The sequence below is a fragment of the Varanus komodoensis genome, unplaced genomic scaffold (genome assembly GCF_004798865.1).
Source record: "Varanus komodoensis strain SLA01 unplaced genomic scaffold, ASM479886v1 scaffold3, whole genome shotgun sequence".
NCBI classification, from domain to species: domain Eukaryota; kingdom Metazoa; phylum Chordata; class Lepidosauria; order Squamata; family Varanidae; genus Varanus; species Varanus komodoensis.
In genome coordinates this window covers 65,392,188-65,416,785 of record NW_025335761.1, presented here as the reverse complement: position 1 = coordinate 65,416,785, position 24,598 = coordinate 65,392,188, and the positions used below count along the sequence as shown (strand labels likewise).

At 47.4% G+C, this 24,598-nt stretch overlaps 1 protein-coding gene across 1 annotated transcript; it reads right to left on the bottom strand.

The window, feature by feature from the left end:
* Positions 1–501: 501 nt before the first annotated feature.
* On the bottom strand, positions 502–24,455 carry POLE2 (DNA polymerase epsilon 2, accessory subunit). Its single transcript, XM_044436554.1, has 19 exons — positions 24,366–24,455; positions 21,360–21,460; positions 20,260–20,335; positions 18,324–18,401; positions 17,941–18,034; positions 16,942–17,016; positions 16,422–16,505; positions 16,134–16,190; positions 14,198–14,246; positions 12,451–12,523; positions 8,562–8,734; positions 7,292–7,381; positions 6,482–6,536; positions 5,966–6,025; positions 5,784–5,861; positions 5,114–5,222; positions 4,187–4,363; positions 2,752–2,819; positions 502–654 (listed from the first exon to the last, which is right to left on the bottom strand). Exons 1-19 carry the CDS (start codon positions 24,431–24,433, stop codon positions 636–638), a joined length of 1,584 nt encoding a protein of 527 aa, XP_044292489.1. The 5' UTR covers positions 24,434–24,455; the 3' UTR covers positions 502–635.
* Between the last annotated feature and the right edge of the window lie 143 nt (positions 24,456–24,598).

The window sequence follows — 24,598 nt, the reverse complement described above, 5'->3', positions numbered from 1 at the left end:
CCCCCTCTCCCGCCCAGGTCTCCGTTATACAGGCCAGGTCGGCCCCCTCATCCACAATCAAGTCATGGATGAGGGCAGATTTGTTATTGGCCGACCTGGCATTAAACAACAGCACCGTCAGGCCCGAGGGGCGACTGACAAGACTCCCTGGCACCTTCTGGCTGGGAGCAAAACCAGAAGTAGGGACAGGTGTCAGCCATCTGTCCCTCCTTCTTCTATGCAGACACGTTACATCTCTTCATCACAGATCATGTCTGCGGCCTTGGAGATCCAGCCGGAAGCTGTTCAAGGCACTTCTTCTGAAATGGTCTCCTTGAATTAGCAGAACAGGTATACTAGAATCGGGCAGGGGCGTTGTATTTACCAAGACAGAGCAAGCTGCTAGTTGTTACCACTTTTGTGTGAATATAATTCTGTAGTGGAAAAATAAGTATATGGGGTGTTGCATAATCTCTGTTTCAATCTCTACGCTTATGAGACTTAATGAAAGGATGCCACATCCTTAATTTAGTCCTTTATTAGAAAATCTATATACAAGAAGTTCAACATTGGCTATAAAAAAATCCACAGTCCTAGAAGTTGTGCTTCTGGAGTGTTGCAGCCCAAATATTTGATTTTCTGTTCTTCATTGAGACTCAAAAACCTTGGAGTTTGCTGAAAATAGTAAAACCAGTTTTAAGTTACAATAACTGCATTGGTATTTTGGCAGCTTACTACCTCCTTAGAGCTTAATGACTGAATGTTTACTTTTTGAGAAATTACTGAATAGCTCTAGAGACTTCAAAGAGTTTATCACATTGAAATATCTGTTTCTATGGTTACGCAGAATTAAACTCTCACATTTGATTAAAGTTATGTGAATATTCACGATCAAGATGCTAGATATGGGCACAAAGGACCCCCTTCACACCAATTTGGGACGCTTTGTCCCATGCACTGAGGATTAAGTTCTGTTTAATACCACACAAAAGGAACCATTTACACTTCACACGAGCCTAAGGAGACTGCCTCACATCAGCAAGCTTTAAAGCTTTTGCAGATTTAATTCTGTTAATATTCAGCTTGGCTTTTTTCAAAGTGAGGAGGGTCACCTGAAGTTTACTAGCTTAGGTTTAAAGGAAAGCTTTTAAAAGACATCAGTTGAACTGAAAGTTACAAATATACGCTAGTGAATTCCTGCCTCTTAACTGAAGGAGCAATCCTATGCAAGTTTAGGCAGAAAAAACATATAGCTGGCCAAGAATGACAGGCCTTTGGGAATTGTAGCCCCCCTCCCCCCTCTTTTTTTTGCATAACTGGCAAAGGTTTGAAAATCATTTAACAGAAAACAAGTATTTAAAAATACAGGCCAGTGGCCAGTTAAATACTACAGTCATGTAGGACTAGGGAATGCAGCAGTAGGGGGAAATAGATTCAAGAAAAAGCAACCCGCCAAACTAGCTTTAAAGGCATCTTAGACATTGTAGATTTGAGACTAACCACACCACAGTGGTCAGAGAATTTCATTTCTTGGAGACCACTACTGAAAATGTCTCTCTTCTTGGCCCACCAACCGAAGAGATCTTAACAGACAGTCCGATGAGCAGGTTTTCTGAGCCAGATCTGAATACCCAGACAGGTTTATATGGATTCAGGCAGTCCTTCAAGTATCTTAGTACCAACCCATTTAAGGCTTCATAGATCAAGAACACTGCTTTGAATTGGTCCCAGAAATGTACCAATAACCAATGAAAGGCAAGGAAATGGTCTAACATGTTCTCCTAAGCCTCTGCAAAGAAGACTGCTAACCACCTTAAAGAGTGGTACCTCAACGCCACCACAAAGCACAACAAAAATTTCTTCCTTGTGCTTGTGCTCTGAGCAGGCCTTCCACCATCTGTATTCTAGCCGCAGACCCCAGCATTTCATTGCCCTTCTCAAAATATCAAGCAGTCAAAACCGTTCTACAATTTGGTTGACCATGTTGGGGAGGGATTATATCAGCATTCAGGATCTCCTTCCATTTCGAGAAAACTAAGGCCCAAAATGCTGGAAACTCTCCCACATTGTCTGAAAATCTGAATTCATCAGCCTTCCAGGATGGGTCATCGTACTCAATCCTCCACCCTTGCAGAAGTTATAGAGCTTGATGCTCCAGCTTATGATCCCCTCTGGATGTTAGAGCACCCCAGGACCATCATCCGTGGGTCATCAGCACCACAGGTAAGACCTCTACGAGCTTGGCCAGCGTCTACGGCTCTTGCCACATTTCCCCAGCACCAGGTACAAGCACTCAAAACACACTTTCCCTGCTGCTCAAGTCACGCCTGGCGCTGAACTTAATCCCCTTGTGGACACATTCACAGGAGATCTGCACCTTCTTCCTCGGACCAGGTCTCAGTCTCACAAGCCAGGTTGGCATGTTCTTTTAGTACACGATCATTGCTCTTTCCCCTTCGCCAGCCTGACACTAAAAGCAGCAGATCGAGGCCTGGGAAGCCTGCAGTTAACTTACAGGTGCTGTTGAGGCTGGTGGACAAATCAGAAGTGGAAACAGTGCAACGAGGTCTTGCTTCCCTTACCTGACACACACCCAAACAGTCTGCCCTCCGTTCCTCCTGTGGTGCTTCAGGTTTTTATCCCAAGCAGAGCACCCATCATACTTTTCCCTTTCTCCCCACAAAAAGTTTAAAGATTAATTAGGCAATGGCAGCCTATTACCCGGCATTTCTAAAGCCCAGAAACACAAAGAGAGGGATTGGCAGAGCTTACCTGTCCTCCACTGTTTTGTTAGAAGGGTAAAATACTTTGAATGAAAAGCCACTCCTTGGAAAAGATCCCTAGTATGAGGGAATAAAAGTGTTTACAAAAGAATTTCAGTGTTTAACCAACACCATTTTCTTTCAGTAGCTGTCCTTCATTCATCTCACACACACACCATAGGAAGAAAACAAGTCAGAAGGGGCCTCCCAGGCCATCTAGTCTGACCCCTGGCTCCAGCTGGCTCTGCTCATGTAATCCCCAGTGTGTGATTGTCCAATGTTTAAGCATTAGTTATATATTACACATCGCCTGTCAGCCCTGTCTCCAAGAACAAAATGGTTCCAGTTAAGTTGTACAGGGGTGCAGAATTAACATTGCTCAAGCCCTGTAAGCTCAAAAACCAATTTCCCCATTTAATAGTAATTAGCAGCAGCAAACCCTACTGCAAAGACAACTGCCAGGTGTACATGTTGCTGCTTCTGTTTCCATGTTTACACTTGTGCAGTTGTCTCTATTGTCCTGTTGTGGACGGGTTTTGCACACCTGCGTTTGCCCCAGAAATACGGTGCAAGCTCTGACGGAGAGATCCTCCTCCAAAATGGCAATGCAAGACATGCTTCTGCACTAGAGAAGGTGCAGATGGTATCTGCGAATCTGGCAGCTGTTCTTGCAGAAACTACACCGCTCTTGCTCCCCAGTGTGAAGATCTCTTGTACTTTGGCTGGTATCTGAACAGCTATTTTAGGTGCACTCAAGTGATTCAGCATGCGGCACAGAATACTATTTTTTTCTCTGCAAGCAGCAGAATTTTCACCTACCACCTCATTACCACAATTTTCCCCGTTTCAAAAAAAGGAAGCCACTGTTCAAGAAAGTCAAGTGCAAAACAAAACTTTGTATGATTCCAGGGCACAATTTTTAGATCCCATATTTGCATAAATTTTATACTTCAGGAGGAAATGTGTTCTTCATTAGTACTTCTGCAGCATGCATATTGTATACACCTGTTCAAAAATTTAAGCAGAAAATGGACTGGAGCGAGTGCAATGTACAAATACCACACCAAAACAGTGTGTGCAGATGTTAAAACGGGCATTGCTATGGAAATAGAATATCTATATCCAAATAAACAAAAGTGTATTACTTTCAGATGAATATAGGATTTTAAAAAGCATTGTAAAAAGCCAATTTCAAGAAAAAGGATAATTGCCTTTCACAATTAACATTGAGTTTTCTTATGTAAAAAAACCCTAAATGTAAATATGCACAATTTCCTCAGAATCTTGAAGGGAAGGAGCACAAATGACGTACACTCCATACACAAGTAATAACAGTTTAAACAAAGTGAGCTATCATTTCTATATACACTGTGTACACATGCAAATATCGCTGTGTGGCACAGATCTTCATCATGTTTTACGGGAAAAGGTAAGACCTAACTTACAGGATTTATGCACAGACAGTCGGTGTTGGTCACAGTGAATGGGTCGTATTTGTCGGCGAAGACAATCAGATCTGGCAGAGGGTAGGTTCTCAAGGTGTAGTCATAGGCCCAATAGACAGGGCTGACACTGAGGGGCAAAGGAGTCAGGTGGCCTTGGGACAGGATGGTCTTCACAAACTGCAAGGCAAAATACAGGAACGTGCGATTACTCTGGTTTCCCTACCAAGGAAAACGAAAGGCAAAACTTTCCACATGTCTACTCTGAGGTAAGTAATAGTGAATTAAATAGAACCTACTCCCAGGAAGACTGAATGCAAGATTAAATCCTAATTATATTTTCCTCATTTGTTGTTAATTAGCACGTTTGAAACAGCTCTGATTGCTTTGTTCCAAATTCTACACCTGGGGACACTGAGCTGAATTCCTACAGTCCTAAACAGACCTGTGGTAAACTTCAGGCACTGTAGCTGAGATTCCCATGGAATTATGGTATCTGAACGAAACTGATTAGCAGGTCTTTGCAAAAAAACAGACATCACCAGTGCACGGTGAATGCAGAATCTCTTATATGGGAGACCCCCCTCACATGAACCATCCTCCACTGGGAATCCAGTTAGTCATCTGAATGCACATGCCCCTACATGTAGAGAAAAATGTTGGACATCTCGGTATCTCTTAATCCTTTTTGTGACTTTCTCCCTCCCTGAGTGAAACACTTTCATATTTGCTCCCTTTTTCTGTATATTAATGGATCAAAACAGAACCTCAAGAAGATAAAAATTTAATTAGGATAGCCTCTCTATACTAAAAAAGGCAGGACTCTACTTCTAAATCAATTGCAAAAAGAACATGTTAAAATAATAAAAAGCACATAATCCTCAAAGCTTCACCCCAAATGTTGCATGCGGTTTTTTCTTTTTGCCTTACATGGTTAGGAATATCCAAGCCGCTGCAAGGAAAACGGACACAGTTCCGGCACATCTTGTTTACCAAGTCTTCTCGGAAGATGATTATTTCCTGCGTGCAGTATTGGACCCTGGAAACAATGTGCACAAAGTTATTTCTCCAGATTGATTCAAACATCCATGAGGAGCCATTAAGCAAAACAGAAATGTAGGCAAACTGGTACCACATTTTCAGCATATCAGTCTAACCCAAATACAGTATTTATTAAATTTGTGTAAAAGCTACCCGTTAGCTCTCTGGACAGCCACTACAATAAAAAAGGCAATGATAATATTAAAGAATGCAGTTAAAATATTACAATAAATAAACAAGATGAAACATAATGTATACAGTCAGACAAAACGGTAAATTAATCAAATTAATAAATTAAACCTGGTGCCATCAATATAGATGGCTTAAGTTGTGCCATAGGTGTGTCAAAAAAAGAAAAGTTTTTGTCAGGCGTCTAAAGCTCAGCAAAGTGGGCGCCCGACAAATCTCCAGTCACAGGATGTTCCACAATTGGGGTGCCATCACAGAAAAGCGCCCCCCCCCAGCCACCTCCCCCTTAGCCTCCTTAGGGCACTATACATTTACGGATCTCAGAAATCATAGTATGCTGGTATTTTCCCCATTACATTGGGACATTTACCTGCAAGGATTGGTGGTGAAAACAGAAAACGGCACCTGCTTTCTGAATTCTGCTGTAATGTTTTTGGTAAGAGGTGGCCTAAAATAAAGGGAAATGATGTGTGTCAGAAAAGCCTTTGCGCGTCCTTGTGGTAGCACATTTTCAGAAACAATCGGGCTGTAATGCTCATGTCGAAAATATACCTTGGCAAAATGGAGCCTGGGCCAGGGTCTTCAGAGCCAGGAACAAATACGAATCGACTGCTGTAAAGAACAGAACGCACATGCTGCATTTAGTATAATTCATGGGCAAAATGGAAGCTCCAGCAAAGCAAACGCCAGCATTACTCAAATGCCACCGGGTTTCAGGAGTGGGGCCAACAGCCTAAGGCCTGGATGATATCCTGGCCAGGTCTCTCTCCTGCAAGGGCTCATCCACGATAAAGCGGGGTAGAGGGCAGACTCAGTCGGACAAGCAGGGGCAGGACTGTCGGGTGGCGGCTGGGCCAGTTCCAGCTGACGCATGCACCCTGTTCATGCAGCGGGACAGAAACAAGGAGCACGGGCGTTTTGCCTCGCACATGCTCGGTGTGGGTTGACAGAAAGGTTTTTCTAAGTGGGATTAATGTTCCTCCGGGGGGACGCTTTCTAACTGCCAAACATGCAGTACAGCTGTTCCGTTAAGCAGTTTCACGAAAGAAATGCTAACATACCACATACCGTTCATGGATACTGGGATATTCACATATTATGTCTGCAAGGGCTTTCAAGGAACCTAGAGGCACAACAATAAACGGTTTCCTGTGGATCTGTCTACTGCTCTCACTTTGACGAATCACACATTCTGCCCCGGTGCAAAGGTCGGCTGTTAGTGCTGAATAAAATTAGCTCCAGTCGCAGCCAAACTCTTTTCGGACTAGATGCCACGAACAGGTCTGGCCCTCCCTCTTTCCCCCTCCAGCAGACTCGGGCACAACTTTAGAAGCACTGTTCTGTTACTAAAAAATCAACACGTTACAGAACAGTATAAATCAGAGCAGCCTACTCCTTGAGATGTGGGAGAAGCATCCACCCATGTCAAGAGTTGAAGAAGCTTTCCCTCCCTTTACAAACAGATTCTGACTCCACCCTCGGGGTAGCTCTTGCTGCTTGAGGGCTGGGCAGCAGGAATGCCGGAGACTTCAGAACTGGTCTGCTCGCTTTACCTGCCACTCCCTGACTTGGTCAAGGAGCTCTTCCCACATCTGCTCCCGCTCCCACCCCAAAAAACCTTCTGCCCTTTCCAGAACAGGCAGATCCTGGCACTCTGCCTGAAAAACTCCGCTAGGTCACCCTGAAGCTGCCACATATTCTGCCCACTTTTGCCCTTCCACCTCCTCTTCTGAATCAGATGAATCTATCTGGGCAGAGTATAACGTCCAAGAAGAGGGACCCCTCTCTACACCAGCTCTCAAAGTATTATTGCCTCTACAGAGAAGTGTGACTTATCTGCTAATTCATAAATATAGCAATGTGGCTCATTCCAAGTACCTTTCAGCGACTGAACCTGATTTTTCCCGTATGGAGCTGAAGAAAAGTTCCCACAGAAGAAAAAGCAGGTTGGAGGCATGGAGGAGTACCCTAGATGGAGAAACAAGGGCCATTATTCCTGTTCAGATCACACGAAAGATGTGCTGAAACCAAATCCCTGACCCCTCACCAACTAGGCTGCCCTGCATTTTCTCTACTCCCCTCCTGCACCAGATTGGTATGCGCAACTGGCACCGAGCAGATGTGCAGCTGAAAAAAGCCAAAACAGGATAGCACTAAAATGACGGAAGCAAATGAGCACTCGTAGGAAACGGCAATGAATGAAACATTCTAAGCATAAACCCTAGTTCACCCAAAATGCCCTTTCCTCATTTACACGGAACAGAGCAGCCAGCTAGGATGACCGGCACAACCCAGCCCCTGCTGAGTCCAATGAAATCACCAACCAAACACCTGTAGAGGACCTAGAAGCAGGGCGTGAAAGCAACGGCCCTCCCGGTCTGCGTCCCCAGGTGACCCGTTTTTGGAGGAATGCTGCCTCTGCCGTGGAGCCATCACAGTTCCCAAGCCTCATCTCATCCCACAGAGTGGTCCAATCCAGACTCCGACAAGCAGGCAGCCTCCACACGTGTCGGACTCCGAACGCCGGCATCCTCTGTGCCAGCTGGCCTGATGTCTTGTGGAACCATCCCGGAGCCCCCACATCTGCCCACTGCAGCGAATCTTCCATCGTCCTCTGGCAAGAGGAAGCTGCCGCTCCCGCAGCTACGCGGTTCTCCGCAACGCAGGACAGCTATGAAGGAGATCCCGCAACTCCCGCGTGAGGCTTGGAGTGCCTCGGCCCTACAGGGCCAAAACAGGCGCAGCCTGCCTCTCCTCGGCTCCATGTTCAGAGCTGGGCCGGGGAGGAAGGGGTTGCTGCCCAGCGCCACTGCACTTCCACAACGATGGGGGCGCCGCCATGTTTCCCAGCCCTGCCCTTAGCCCAGATATGGAGGTCAGGCGTGATGCAGACTTGCAGCACAAGCACCAGGAAGGGAAGAGCGGCGGGTTGGTGAGGTCCGAGCGTCTGCCAGGCCTTATAACAGCCAGTTGCAGGCATTCATCAAGCCCCAAGCAAAGAAACAAAGATCCCTTTGATCTGACTTGATCCGACCACCAACCAATTTTACGTTCTATTTACTCTTGAGTCGCCTCTTAAAGAAAACTGTGCAACCCCCAACATTTCAGTGTTTCCTTGCAGGGCTCCAGCACAGAGGAACGGAACTACCTGAGAACATAATGCGAAGCTTGTCCAGCACTTCTGCCTGGTCCAGCCAAACGTCTGAGAGGAACACAAACATGGCATCCTCATTTTCCTGCTCCAGCTGTTTAAGTTTGGCAGATGTTTTCACAGAGGTTGAAGAAGGCCCTCCGAAGAAGTTGATGTTTCCATAGTACGCCCTACAGCATAAAATACATTTCAGATCGTTCTTTGTCCAAATTATCCCCTTGATTTGCTATTTATCTTATGCAAGGACTATGGGTTCAAATACAGCCACTTGGAGCAGGCCCTTTCATTTGCCACTGTCACTCTAACACACTCGCCAAGCCATGGAATCACAGAATAGCAGAATTGCAAGGGGCCAGGAAGGCCATCGCGTCCCACGCCCTGCTGATGCAGAACACCAATTTGCACCACCCCACTCAGGTGGCTGCCCAGTTTCCCCTTGGATGTCTCCAGACTGGGAGAGCCTCCCACCTCTCCAGGCAGCTGGTCCCACTGCCATGTTGCTCTGACAGTGAGGAAGCTCTTCCTGATGTCCAGCCTGAATCTGGGTTGTCCCAGCTTGACTTGATTACTCCGTGTCCTGCACTCTGGCATCAGCAAGAAGGGACCTTGGCCTTCCTCTTTGTGACAGCCCTTGAGGTCCTTACAGAGGGATATCATGTCCCCCTCGTCTTCTCAAGGCCGAACATGCCCAGTTCTCTCAGTCTCTCCTCTTAGGGCAGTGTTTCCAAACGCTGGATCATTTTTGTTGCCCTCTGCTGGACCCTTTCTAATGTCGTCCATTAGCATAAAGGTTCTGAAATTCAGATGTTCCTTCTTCATGATACATAATGCAAAATTCATCTCAACGTGGGTTTTAAAAGATAAAAACTACATTCCGGCACCTAGCACCTGCTTTTGGAATGCAAACTCTATGCAGCACACAAATTATACTTTTGAAAGCATCTGCTTCTCCCAACCCGTTCTCCCAAGATTGTGGAATGCACTCCCCAGAGAGGTTCACCTGGCGCTGAGCCTGTATTCTTTTCGGCACCAGGTCAAAACCCTTTCATTCAAGCGTTATTTTAAAAATTAGCATTTTAGGGTTTTAACAGTCACTTTTGATTTGATTTTTGGCCATTATATTGTAGCATTGTTTTTATTGGATTTTGATTTTACTGTTGTAAGCCATCCTGAGATGTTAACAAACAAACCCAACAAAATGTTGCGGCATATTCCTGGTGGGTCTGGGTTACCCAGACCTGTAGCTGAGGGATTTCAAAAAACAAATGTCCTTTGTTTACTTTACATCTCTGTACTACCCAATAGCCAAAGTTCACTAGATAGTGCGCAACAAATTGGTGTTAACAGCCAGTGTGGTGCAGGGGTTAACAGTGCAGGCCTGGGACTGAGGTGATCTAAGTCCTAGTCCTCACTCAGCCATGGAGCCCACTGGATGACTTTGGGCCAATCACAGATTCTCAGCCCAACCTACCTCACTGGGTTGTTGTGCGGATTCAGTTCAGTGGATGAGGAAAATTATGTAAGCCACCTTAGAAACATAGAAACACATCAAAAAAGCGAGCCAGAAGGGGCCTCCCGGGCCATCTAGTCTGACCCCCGGCTCCAGCCAGCTCCGCTCACGACATGCCCGCCATGTGCATGTCCAGCCTGTCCTTGAACACTCCCACCGATGGGGCCTCAACCATGTCGCTTGGAAGTCCATCCCATATCCTAGGGGTCCTAACCCTCAGGAAGTGCTTCCTGACATCCAAGCTGAAGCCTGGTTCCTTGAGCTTTGCCCCACTGGAACGCATCCTGCCCTCCACTGCAGGGAAGAACAGCTCATGGCCCTCCTCCACATGACATTCCTCACATACCTATAAGAGTTCCTTGGAAGGAAAAAAGGCAGGATAGAAATATAATGAAGAGATACAACCTTTAAAAGTGCCACCCGGTATCAAGCTTCTGAATGCTACTTTGAGTAGCACTCAGGCATAAGAAGAACGAGACAGAACTATCTGAACAAATGAAGGTACAATAAATAGAGTCCTTGATTTAGCCTGAGAAGGTCCTCAAGAACAATTTCCGAAAAGCAACTTTTGCTGCAACCTGAAAGGCTTAGGAATATTAGACTGGGACTCTGAACCAGCCTCAGCCGGACCCATGGCGTGAAATTTTACAAATGGACCACACTGCAGGGTTCCTGATAGCTACTGAAAGTGAAGCCCTCCCACCAGCAAGAAGGGCATAACAGGGAACGACACAACACTACGGCTGCTCCATAAGCAAAACTTGCTGTCGGGGAAGAGAAGCCCAAATTGCAACCTGCAACAGGGATCTCAGGCTGTGGACGGCACTGCAGGGCTGGCCACCCAGCGTGCTGCAGGACCGTTACGAGCCGCGCTCTTCCGACCACAGCCCCTTCCAATCTGCAATACAGGAAACATACAGCCATTCCTCTGGAATTTGCATTACTGGGATCATTTTTAAATGTTCCAGACAAAGGTTTTTTTTAAAGTATTCTTCTCTCTGCTGGGAGGAGGAGTAGACTTGCTGTTTTTATGCACCCATGCAATGACTGCTCCGTGTGTGTGGAGGCGGTGGAGGCTCTGCATGGGATCTCAGGGCAGGCGTGCAGACCTGCTCGAGGCACACGGTGGAGCCAGACGGCTCCCACCATGCCCCCAGGTGAATTCAGGGTGCTGGGAGCTCACCCCTCCTTTCCTCCTTTTGCTCCTCTTCCTTCCTGCTGGAAGGCAACAGAGAACAGGGCTCCCCCCGCCCGCCCGGCATGGACAAATCCCAGAGCACCTGCTGCCATCTCGAGACTGGCGTAAGGATGCGGGGCAGGTGCTGGGGCTTGCCCATGGAGGGATGAGTGGCCGCTCTCCCTGGCAGAGGAAGGGAAAAGTGAAATTGGTCCTGCATCTTGCTGTTTGCCGCTTCAAGAGTCCTGCTGGGTTCCTTAGCAGCCAGTCAATTTAAAAAGAAATAAAAGCAATAAAAAGGAACAAAATGCAAGCTGCCCGGCATTCCCGGTGCTCTCCCCAGTTCGTTTGCTCATTTATTGGATTGGCTTTGTACCCTTTCTTGTACGATCCAGAAAAATGGCACTGAAAGGTTTACCGTCACAAGTGAAACCTGACAAATGAAACCAATGCAATTGCAAATACAGTAACAGAGGAAAAACAATATCCAGCCCAGCAGACCCACCCAAGCCCCATTTTAAGAAAGAGGTCTTGACCAGCCGGCAGGACAGCAGAGAGAGGGCAAGGGCCCCCTCCCTCCGCAGGAGGCTTCGCAGCTGAGGAGCAGGTGCCAAGAAGGCCTGCCCAGAGCCAACAGCTGGCACTCCATCGCTGGCTCAGAGGGACAGAGGACTCCCCTCTGCTAATCCCCATCCCAGAGCAGGGGTGGCAGAAGGTTGCCTTCCCAGGTGGTTCCTCCAAGAGGCGGGGCTTGGAGGAAGCCTATCCTTTGCTCCCTGGCGGAATCCCGAGGGCAGGGTGGGCTGCAGCAGGGTGGCGTGCAGGGCTGCACAGGCTGCCATGGCTAGGCCTTTGTCTTAGGGCAGCAAACAGCACGAAATAGTGCGAATAAACGAAAGGTGGTACACCTGGATCTCCTCAACTGACTCCTTGGTGTGAATCAGAAAACGGCTTGGCGAGCCAAGGCACTGACATGGGAGCGCTCTTCAAGTACTTGAAAGGCCAGGACCGTTTCTCGCTCGCCCCCGAGTGCAGAACACGGAGTAACAGGCTACACGTTACAGGAGGCCAGATCCCAGCTAAACATCAGGAAAAATTTCTAGAGCAGTATGACAACGGAACCACTAACCTAGGCGGTTGTGTCCATTACATACCCATGGACTCTCCCCCTTGATGTTCGGAAAGAGAGTATGTCATACCTAGTTGTAGCAGAAGGTTCTGTAGGGGGAAATCCAAAAGCACTGACATGAAATACTTCATCTTCATACCACCCTAGGAAACAAAATTGACACCATCACTGACCAAGCCGAAAAAGTCCTTTTCTTACTCTGCTTTGCATTCATTACTCAGTATTTTAATTATGTAAAGGCTTTTACAAAGCCTTTCCAGATTTTGTTTTCGCTGAAAGAAAGCAATGCACTGTGTTCTCCACCCTGCTACGATGTGAACTTTCCAAAAAATAAAAAATCCTTCTGTGTCACCCCCAAAATGATAGCAACTCAAAGACAGAAGGGATTACTTGCTGAAAAAATAGGATTTTGCATAATGCAAAAATATTATGGCATTATGGTGCTAGAGTACTACATCACTCTTAATTTGAAATAAACTGAAACCAGAAAATCTATTCGTAATATTAAAGGAGCATTTTAAAAAAGGCTATGATGGATGAGTGCCGAACGGCTCTCTTTGGACACATGACTGCCCATGTCCAAACCCTGTCCTTTAATAAGCAACAGGAAAGTAGCACCAGAAGCATCGAAACTTGTGGGGTTCACACCCCTCTTCCATTTCCTGAATGAGACCTGACTTTCTGTATTACCTGAAAAGGGGAAAGAACCGTTGTGAAAACACGGGATGACCACATCACATGGGCGCCCCGTAAAAAACGTGCAACTGACGCACAGCAGTGCCACACTAAAACCCTCATGTGAAAGCCCCTTGGTAAAATTTCACCAACAGTTGCCGTCCTAATCTGTTGGCTCGAAGCTAATGTCCAGCAGAAGAGGAATGGAGACATTCCCCCCTGCCCCCCTGCAGCCCCCCATGCCAAACCAAATCAAGGGACCCCCCAAGCCCATTTGGTTGACACACCAGGAGCTCTAAGGGGAGGGGCGATGGAGGCATCGCAGCATGCAGCACAAGCTCTGCGCCACCAGTTCCGGTTCACGAGCCGCGCTGGCGATTCTTGCTGTGTGAGCTTCCCCACAACAACAGCCTGACATCTTTGTTTTGCCACATCACTCATTCTGGGAATGCCAGACAACTGCCACATTCGCCACGAATAAAATGCGATACGTTAGGGGGCTTGTGGCTTTTGAATCCATTCCTGTTGATGTGTTCGTTACACAGAACTCAGACGAGCAAAAGGTAATTATTCTCAGTTATCCTTTGCATATAGGAAAAACGGTTACAATGCAAATGTCCTTTTGTTTGCACAGATCAAACTGTTTTAAAAAGCGCTTTGAACATGCGATCTTGTGCAAGTTTAATCAGAAGAGGCCCAGAACTCCCAGCATTTCCCAGCCACATCTACCATCAGGGCCCTGAAGCATTAAAATTTACAACGGCCCTGGTCATGCAACGTTTCCACATTATGAACATGTGGGCAGAGACAGCGACATGCTGGCCCAAAGCTTACCAACAGAGTCTACTCATGTGCAAGCTGTACAAGCATCCACGCTGTCGATGTCACCTACATTTTGTTGCGGCATAAACTGTGCATGGCTTCTAGCTAAGAGGACACTGGCCACAGCTTTGGACCAACACACAGGCAGGGCCAGCAGGTGCAGGCGGTTCCACGGCCCGTCCTCATCCATTTCCCAGGAACAGGGGCCAGTCGCAGTATCAGCTAGCTGACTTATGGACCAAGCAGCCTGGAATTTGGTGGAAGACACATCTGACCCGACTAAAAGGAGACGGCCTTAGGAAGAACGTTTTCCAGCTTACCTTCTGTTAAAACAAAACATGACTCTGTATATAAGCCACTGTGGAACTGGTAGAAAGCCGTTAAGGATGATGTCCCTTTCAATTTGGCAGCACTACAGAAACAACCATTAGTATCAAGGCAGATGATCTAGCAGTGGGACGGACCTTCAGGCTTTGCAGCATCTCGTTCCACGATGCAGGTGTGGGGTGGGCGAGAAAACAGGTCTTAACCAGAGCTGTCCTAGAAGTAACCCCACCCAATCGGACTTCCAGGGACCTAACTGGAAAGCACAGTAACCTCATGGTTCAACAACCAAAGTATGAATACACAATGGACTAGTTAAGCACATGCACTGGCCTCAGAGCAGGCTCTTCCCAATCCCCTGGGAATAACTACAAAGAAGAGATTAGAAGCTGCGACTCGTGCTTTCAATGCTGTAGTTAACTTAACCATGGTTTAGAGAAACAGGCCAGCTTCATAAACTACAGTCGCTGGGATTTCCAAGAATGCTTTCCTGAATGGCTCATTTTTTAAAACAGGCTTTTTGGTTTTTTTATAGCACCTATTACTACTATTATTTTTGACTATATGGAGACTGGAGACTGTGGAACAGTAAAACGAACAATCCTTTCCGCAAATGTCAAGCGCTTCTGTCGTAGTGAATGCATGAACAGGCTCTGAATGCACCTTATTGCCTTATTCTTCCGCATTATTTGCATCTTCTTCTGAAATCCCCTCTACACACAGCTGAGCCACAGGTCAGTGGCAGAGCACACGTTCTGCATGCGGAACGCCCAAGCGCAATCCGCAGCATCTCCACATAGGGCTGAAACCCTGCAGAGCTGCTGCCGCTGTTGTAAGGAGCTGTCCAGTCGCCCCCGACTTATGGCCACCCTATGAAGGAGCGCCCTCCAGAAGGCCCTGTGCGGCACAGCCCTGCTCAGCCCCTGCACATTCAGGCTGGGCTTGAGTCAGCGTCGGCAGTGCTGGGAAAGATGGGCCACTGGCCTGACACCATATAAGGCAACTTCCTCTTGATGCAGAACCTATGGAAAGAAGAGGTGCCTTATATGGTGTCAGACAACGAACCTTCTGACTCACACCTGCACGGCAAACTCTTCCCCATGGGCTCTTTCCCTGCTCAGAGGATGCTGAGGCCTTCCTCAAAGGATGCACGCTACGACTCAGCTACACCCCTCTCTCACAAAGGGTTAATGATGCATGGAACAACTCCTGTGAGATATACAAATGATAGTTCTTGCTGTCAGTGAAGTAGCAATGCAGGAACACAAGGCAAATAAATCTGTTTCTCGGCAGCTCTCCAGAAGGCTGTGGATACACTCTGAACAAGCCGACGGTCAGTCGGATGGGCAAAATGCAGGTGGGACACGCTTGCTGTGGAAGACCCGCTTCCAGGTCTTACTTATGTTGCCCCTGCAGTTTGACTGACTATCAGAATTGTGTGTTACTTTTTAAAGGTGTTATTATATGCAAAGTACGATCTGCAACAAAATCTTGCAATGGGAAAGCGCACCTGTTCCAGGCAGTCAGCCAGGCCCTCTTCCAGGATACTCCATTCCATTCCCTCTGCCAACCGCTTTGGTTTTCCCCCCAGCAAACTGGCAACCAAACACCCACCAACCGTCAGAAGCAGAGGGAACGCTGGAACAATACTGTGCAACACACAATGAACAGATCCCAGGCTACAGGCTTGCTCCCTAAAACACATCAGAGAGGAAATGGATTGTGTGGGGAAAAGGTAAACTTCTCACTCGCTGGGTGAAACTAAAAGAAAGCAAAAAAGGATTAAAGTAAAACCTCTACGATAGTTTATCTATTAATAGGCAACAAGACTAGATGCAACCAAGTTGAAAATCAAGGAAGGAAATACAAGGAAGGATGTGTTTCTCTCCCTGATAAATCCCTCTTCTTACAGAAGACAAATCTGAAGGATATTGCTTTGCTAAGATCCAGCTGGACAACTCCCGTAGGATCTTCCAAGAAAAACTTTCCCTTAAAGCAAAGATAAAAATAAGTAAGACCAGGCTGTCCAGTTTCAGTGTTCCCCGTGAGGCCTTATCACTGTGGAACTTCACACCTGCTTGTGCCGGCACCCAGACTAGCTGAATGTCCTGTCAAAGACCCTTCCCTCTCCCCGCCGCCATCACACCCACCCAAGTAACTTGCACCCCTGTCGAACCTCAAGCAGCACGGCCAAGGGCCAACCAACGCAGCACAGCTCACCTCCTTCAGCTGAGTAATCATCCCAAGCACGATCACTTCACCGACTCTGGCAGAACTGCCCAAGAGCGTTTCTATCGTTTTGAGCTAGAACCAGAGACAGCAAGTTAAGGCCTGCGTGTGCCAAGCCAAGAAGGAGGCAGCGTCATCTGTGATCAGGCATATTAGCCACACCCCAGAGATGATTTTTGTCCTTTAAAACAGACCTTAATGCAGTATCATAAACTGCTTCTAAGTCTTCTCAGGCAAAGGACAAGCTGCTGTCCGAGAAACGCAAGGAAAAATCTCAGTAGGGAAGATCAACCGCAATCCAGCAGCTGACGAAGGAACACGGGAGGGTCACCCTGCCACGTTCGAGCACTGGCCCCCCACCTGATGTCCCCCAGATGTGCTGGAGCACAAATCCCAGCATTCCCAGCCAGCAAGGGCCAATGCATCTGGAGGGCACCTGACGGGGGGGGTAATTGCGCCCATCCAGCGTCCATCCCCTTGAAGGCCATGCAACATTAACATGCTATCGTACCTGGAATTTACTTCGGCTTTCCTCTGGGTGTGTACCAAGAGCTGGTGGCGTGAACAATTCATGCCTATGGATTCTCTGCAAGGTGGTTAACGTAAGACAATTAAAAAGAAAATTACAGAAGGTGCGGCTAAGAAAAAATGCTTCATGCAGTACCCACCCTCCAGTTCTCCATCAACTGCTGCCATGGACCTCATGTACAAGGACTGTGGTAAGAACCTCATCAGACTCCACACACAGGGAGACATTTTGGGCCTCGACAAACCTTTCGAAAATGCGCAAATTGTGGTAAAAGAAGATGCTACAAAGCTAATATTTGGTAGCAAACTGCAATTGCTCATTCAACATATAATTAATCTATGGATGTGGTTTCCATGAATTTGAAAGCCCACAGAACACATTCGTGCAGGAAGAGTAGGAATGCCTATGCTAAGCTTTTCACTATTGCCATCAATGGGACAGCCATGTTCAGCAGTACTGTATGTCTGAATACCAGTCACTGGGGGTGGGCATGGGGGGGTGGAGGGCAGAAGGAGCTAGCAATTGGTTCCATGCCCTGCTGCGGCCAGCCTGGAATGAAGTGAACGGAACAGGACCCCGACCATGTGAATCCACAGGCTGACCCAATAGGTGTCTTTCTGTAATTCTTACCCCACAGGTCAGATGGACTCCATCCCATAAAAACGTAGGCCATGCTACATCAGTTCATCTTTAAGGTGCTAGATGATACTTTTTTTTTTTTTTTTTTTTTGCTGTAAAACTATAGACTAGCCCAGCTTCCTCTCTGATAGTAGGGGAATTCTTTAAGCTTACAGGGAAGGGAATTCTACCATGCTCAAGGGGGCTTCCCTCTAGTAAGCATTTCAAATTGTTGCCTAGGAATATTGTAAGCAAATAAAACTGAAACAGTGATCATAGCTTTCCTACAAATCTTTCTCATAGCAAAGCAGATGTTTGGTTCTAGTTAAGCATGAGATGAGCTCAATCGTCTCCTTTTCCCACCTGCTGTAGGATGATGTAACGTTCACGAAACAATTCTGCTTTATCCCTGGCAGAGCCAAATAGACTGGGTGCAGGGTAACTGGTCATCGAGAGACTGCAAGAAAATTAGAGATGGGTATAAACTGAATCCTGAAGGAAAGTATGAGAACTGCCTCTGATAATCTGATGAATGAAAGAACTAGGCAACTTTGTGCTATTATTATTACATTTATAGCCCACGTTCCTTCTGCTTTCAAGGAACCCAAAGCAGCTTATGCCATTCCCTTCCACTACATCTTTTCAAAGTCAAAACCAAGATGAGCTGAAGGGTTAGAGAAGATTATTCCAAAAGGTGAAATGAGAAGAGATACAAATTCTTCAAAAATTACATAGAAAGAACTTACGGTAGAAATTTCTTTCTTTCAGAATTGTAAATGTATCTCGGAATATCGAATGCTCCAATAATGTTGAAACTATGTTCCCTATAGAAAAAACAAATGCATAAACACAGTTGGAAAATACTTATGACATTTTTAAACCGCCCAATAGGTAAAGCTCTATGGCTGACAATTAAAATCACAACTATTAAAACTGTGCAGAACAACATAATGCGCTACAATACAGTTCCCACGTATCACTGTAAGACTCTGCTTTGCCTTTACAAGGAAATCATTTTTAATCAATCTTGGTGAAAGGACTATGTGAGATTGTCTGGTAACTGACACAGTCCCTCTGGCACATCAGGAAGCTGAACTGCTGTGACCCATTTTGCTCACATGTGAAGTGTTCACCTCCGGTTCCAACTCAATGTTAATAAAAGCTCCACTGTTACCCATGAACACAACCTTATTTTTAACCTAACATGTATTAACCTTAAATGTTAATAAAAGAAGGGAGTGCTGATATGCTCAGCCTTCCCCACCGTGCCACTCTAGATTCTCCCCAGCAGCGATGGGGACTGTCACCCTCAGGTCTTGCTTCCTGTGTAAACAGAAGGCTGGACAAGAAGGACCCACGCCTGATCCAGGACGGCTCTTTTATGTCCTCCTCCTCCTACGTTGTTATGAAATTTTAAACCACACTGCTTTTATCTAACATTATTTTACTGGCATTTCTTATTGTAACGGCTGCCCAGAGAGTGCGATGCTAGTGAGCGGCTCTCCAATGAATTAAATAAATACATGTGCTGAAGGGTTCTGCATGTGTGTCTGAGAAGCCCTGCCTTTGCCGAATTCTGCGGCTTAGCCCTCTGAATCAGTGCTAGTGTTCATTCACCGTCTTGCAGCTTCTTTGCGTGTGCAGACCTCGCGGATCCCCCTCTGCTTCACGGTGGGGCAGGCTCCGCTGCATCCCCGGTGGCTGAGCCACCCTCCGAGCATTAGGCTGAGCCTGCAACGAAACCTGCTCGAAGTGGGTAGGCTGATTTAGAGCCCCACTGATTTAGGAGGCCTGGACACGCAGAGCAGGACCTCTGCTGCGGAAGAGCAGCGCCAACGCATCGGGGGTGATGCGCCAGACCACCGGGAGCACAACAGAGGTGGGGCTCGTGGGCCTGCCTTCGCTGCCCCTCCCTGCAGCACACACACAGCAGAGGGAAATCCTGGGCAGCTTGAGTCAGCGTGCCTCCCGAGCCCGTCGTGTGCAGAAAAGGGAACACCTCTCACCGAATCAGGTGGTCTCTCCTTCCCAATCTAGATTACTTGTAAAGGAAGAAAACAGAATGGCCATGACATTCCTCCCTCTGAGCAAGTGGATTAAAAAAAAAAAAAACAGGTGGGAAAATGTAACATGACATCCAAACCTGGACTGCAGTTATTGCTCACACATCTGTTTTAAACCAGGATTGCTGTTGCCTTTCAAATCCTGGATTGTCTGGATGCAATAGCCTTAATTCTGAGTTCGGATGCCACAAAATCTTTCCCCTTTCAGGTTTGTTTACTAGCTCATGCAAAGGAAGGAATGAGCCGGCAGCTTATTCATATTGTGGTTTAATAAGCCAGAAATCCTGGCTTGAACTCACATGGTAAGAGAGAAAGAGGAGGTTAACATTTAGTTATGCAGTGCTGTTCACAAATAATGCTTTGAAACTTGCTTTCTGAGCACTAATCGTTAAAACTCTGTGGTATAGAGCACACCGCCTTCTAAATGTGCCATTTTAACGTCAGCACAAGTTTACAACCACCCACCCTCCGAGACATCTAAAGAAAGATTGAATGTTAATGAGTTTTAGATCTGAAGCATCAACAGGGAGGACAGAAAACAGAGCAATTAACTGAATTAGATTGCAGAAAATCTCCTGGTGCTCGGTTTATGTCTCTAAATGAATTCATGCAAACAAACCTGGTTTCATCTAAGGTCTGGCCGCACTCCAGCACGGCTGTCTCCACCATGGACTTTTCAATCATATTACATGACACTGAAAAGAACAATACAGAAAATTAAAATGGTAGCTCATGCAATTACAGAGAACAAAAAGCACTTTACAAAGCACATTGAATCACTTCAAAAGAGATCACGGTAGAATTATAATCTCCCAGGGATCACAGACGCTTTGGGGGTCCTTGTAGAGGTAATGGGTTGCGACTATTAGCCCTTATTTTTAGGGAGTGATCCTATAAGCCCTAGGCAGCACTTGAGGGCCCACAGGAATTTTCAGAATCCCAGATCCAAGGCTGGAGACGGTGCCCCAACCTCAGAACTGGACATCCAAAATCCACTTCCTCCTCCCCATAGCAGTTAGGACAGAAAGAACTGCACCAGCTGCTCCCCAAGGCCAGGAACACAACCTCAAAGAAGGGTAAGAGGAAATGTTTCAAAGGAAGGGTGAGTGACTGGGGAGTTTCCTAAAGCCGTTCCAGCCCCCTTTCTTCTCCTCTAAGACCTTCCAGCTGGCTGAGTGAAAAAGCTTATTAAGCAAAAATGCAGCAGGATGATGGGTGGGAGGAAGAAAATACCGTCCCGCCCGCTACTCCCTCTGCATGGGATGTCCTAAGCCTCCAAAATCAGAGGCTAACCAGCATCACAACAGGACCGACCCCTGTCAAGGTGAGCGTATGTGGTTTGATCGTATGCCCAACCTCCTTTAAACGTGCTTTTGGGTAGTGCCTGCATTTAAAAGAAATATGAACAAACAAGAGAGCTGATCCAGCTGCAAGGAAACAGTGAAAGAGATTTTGTATGATAGCTATTTCTAACAAATATACTGCGAATCCAGTGTATCATTCCACTTTCAAATAACCAAGGCAGAATGGCAGCCCTATGGGAAAAGAAGTCTCTCCGGCAAAAAATATACTAATCTTGCATGGATGTCCGTTATGCATACAATGCGATCCATAACAGCATGAACATACCTGTTATCATGAACACCACAATTACACAAGAATTCCCACCAAAAAATAAAAAGTTCTCAAACCATCTAAACTAATCCAAGATCTACTTACAAGGCTGTTTTTCAATAGCATCAATTATATTTTCTAGCATATCTTCCAGTTCCACTTCATTAACTTTTTGAAGGACTTCTACCAAATACTTAGTAGACTCACTGAATAAAGAAACAAGAAGAAAAAGATTAGCAACACCTTTTAATTCAGATCACGTCCTTGAAGGATTTTCATGCCCACTCCTGGGATGCTGGCACATGGCCAGAACTCTGAACATAAGAAGGGCACATGCTGAGTCACTGAGTCCAGCACCATTTTCAGCCACTGCCAGCCAGGTGACTGGGGAAGCTCCCAGAATTCTGGAGAGTCACGGCAAGCCATCTCGTGTCATGCGCCGCCACATCTTGCATTTACAATTATGTTACTTCCGAAGCAACTTTCCTTGGGTAGAGAGAGCCAGGGAAGGCGCTTGTGCTTGCACACACATACGTGCACACCCTGAATCCCACAGCAGATCACTGTGAGGGAGTAGCAATATAGATGTCCCCCACATCATGGTGCTGCTGCTGCTGATCATTTTGCCTCCCTTTAATCTCACCCCACAGGACTTTCCCAGGGAAAGGGGGCACAGGAGGGGTCCCTTCTGCCCACCCTTTCTTCCTTGCAGCATCTGGCTCTTGCTTTCTTGCCAAACAGCTGTTCTGATGGGCTGGCCAGAGCCTGGCTCCAGAGGTGGCAGCAGGAAATGAACACAGAGGACACCCAAATGGCCCCGGAGGGTGACATGCAGCCCACAGGCCAGCGAGTTCCTTCGGGGTCAAAGGGTGTGTCAAAGACAGAAGTGTCCACTCTCTTACCAGTCTGGCCTGGTATGGCAGGATGGATAAAGACATGTAATCCAGTCAGATTGTCTTGAACATACTCTCACAGGTAAGAGCCCCCTGATTTGCATCAGCCCAAGTTCTATCTCTGCCATGCAGCACAATTTTATAAAGACACACATGGAACTTGTGTCTTAACTACATGTGCAGAGGATATGCCAGGGTGGGACATTGGTTAGAGGACTAGGGAGATCTGGGTTCCAGACCCTACTGGGTCTAGATCACTGAATGGCTCTGAAACAGTTATGGGCACATTTCACACAATCACAGTGAGTAAAACAAACCACCATAGGGTTTGGTTGCTGCTCATCCAAACAAGCCATGTTGCCCAGATAACACTGTAAGCTGCTCCAGTGTGAGTAATTGGGGAACGCTAACCAGAATGTGCCCAGCACATGTGACAGCTGCAATAAGCCATGGTGGCTTGTTCCAGCTGCAATGATTGTGTGAATGGAGCCACTGACTCACAGTCTGGTTTACCTCATAAGGTTGGTATAAGGATAACGTGGAAAGAACTATTATAGAAACACAGAAACAGAGCGACTCAGAAGGGGCCTCTGGGGCCATCTAGTCTGACCCCCGGCTCCAGCCGGCTCTGCTCACGACATGCCCACCATGTGGACGTCCAGCCTATCCTTGAACACCCGCACCGATGGGGCCTCAACCACCTCTCGTGGAAGCCCATTCCACACCTCGGGGTCCTAACTGCCAGGAAGTGCTTCAGGAAATGCTTATCTATTACATTTCTATACCCCCTGTAGCCAAAGTTCTCTGAACAGAACTATGTGAGCCTTGGTTTCCTTGCAAGAGGAAAATAGATGGAATATCTATGTAATAGATACATAAATAGGATTGCATTGCCTCATCAAAACCACCTACAAATTAGCCATAAGATAGCAATAGTGAATTTTATTATAGTTATAATAAAAGTTAACAATCCTGAACACAATGAATTTAGAGCGATCGATGTCTGAGAAAGCATGCTTAGCCATTGCACTGCTGGAAAAGGGATCCATCACGCCCTCAACTCAGAAGCCCCACCAGGTTCAGCAGTATTTAGTCACGGATGTGTACAGGACTGACTGAAATCCCATTGTACACAAGTATCTGAGCGCAGATCTGACTGAACCCCATAGGTCTTTTTCCAGAGGGATAACAACAAAGGGCCTAGAAGCAAAACTGAAGCTGAGGTATTCTGGGCACATCATGAGAAGACCAGACCCCTGGAGAAGACCATCATGCCAGGGGAACCAGAAGGCAGGCGGATCCAGGCCGTAAGGAAGCCACTTCCACTTCTTCCTTTTTTTTCTCCTCCTATATTATTTATTTACTTATTTTATACTGATAATTTTAATTTTATATTATTATGTTTGTAACTCAGTGTATTTTTTGTATTTCTGTATTTAATGGTACTTTATTATGTTCTATTGTATTTCAATGTATCTTATTGTGTTGTAAGCTGCCCCGAGGCTTCGGCAAGGGGCGGCATAGAAATGTTATAATAATAATAATATTAATAATAATAATAATAAAAAGTAAGTTCAGGGGCCTGAGCAGCGCCTGGGCGGCGTTTCTTCCCCACGGTTGCCATAAATCTGAGATGACCTGAAGCATCTTGGAGCATTTTGCATGTGCAGCCTGAAAGGAGCCCCGCGACTTCCAGCATCGCCCGGTCAGCCAGACTGGGAGTCGCAGGGCTTTGTCTTTAAAGACTCCCGATTTATTCCGGCCTTCATACAGTTTTCATCTGCTTTGTCCAGCTGCCATCCCATTTTTTCCTCTCGCAAGGGACCCAAGCCGGTTTCCACGGCCCTCCTCCTCCGCCTCCTCATGTCCTCCTCACAACAACCCTGCGAAGTAGGCCAGGGACTGGGGAGCTGCACGGCGGGGCCGGGCCTTGTCCGGCGGCGAACGTGCGTCAGCGGCTTTGCAAGAACAAAGGCGGGATATAAATTTAACAAATAAACCCGCATCTCTCCAGCCGCCCCCCCGCCGCCGCCGCCGCCCAGCACTCCAACGGCCGGGCCACGGAGGCTCTCCCGAAGCCCGAATAAAAGCGCCGGAGCCGAGACGCTCCCGGGGCCGCTGCCGGCAGCAGTCGCCCCGCTGCACGTGGGGACGCGGCTCGCGTGTAGCGGGCGCGCGGCCTCCGCGAGGGCGCCCCGCCCGCCCTTCCGCTACTCACGCGCGGAGGAGCAGCCCGCGCAGCTGGAAGGCCGCGCTCACGCGGGCCCGCAGCCTCTCCGCCGCCATCTTGCGCGCCCGCGGCCCGGGCCAGCCCGCCCAGGCCGGCGAGGGGCCGCCCTCCGCGGGGCGGGGAAGGCTGGCTGGCTGGCTGGCCGGCCGGCCGGCCCTCGGCGCCTCGGCTCCCCCCGCCGCGGCGCTGGCCCCCGGGGGGTCACCGTGGCCCCCGCCCTG

Coding starts and splice junctions, on each gene's coding strand:
- POLE2 (XM_044436554.1), bottom strand. CDS start 24,433: ATGGCGGCGGAGAGGCTGCGGGCCCGCGTGAGCGCGGCCTTCCAGCTG. Junction 20,336..21,359: donor TGCTATTGAAAAACAGCCTT/GTAAGTAGATCT, acceptor TGTTCTTTTCAG/TGTCATGTAATATGATTGAA. Junction 6,026..6,481: donor TATCCCAGTATCCATGAACG/GTATGTGGTATG, acceptor TGTTCTTTACAG/CAGTCGATTCGTATTTGTTC.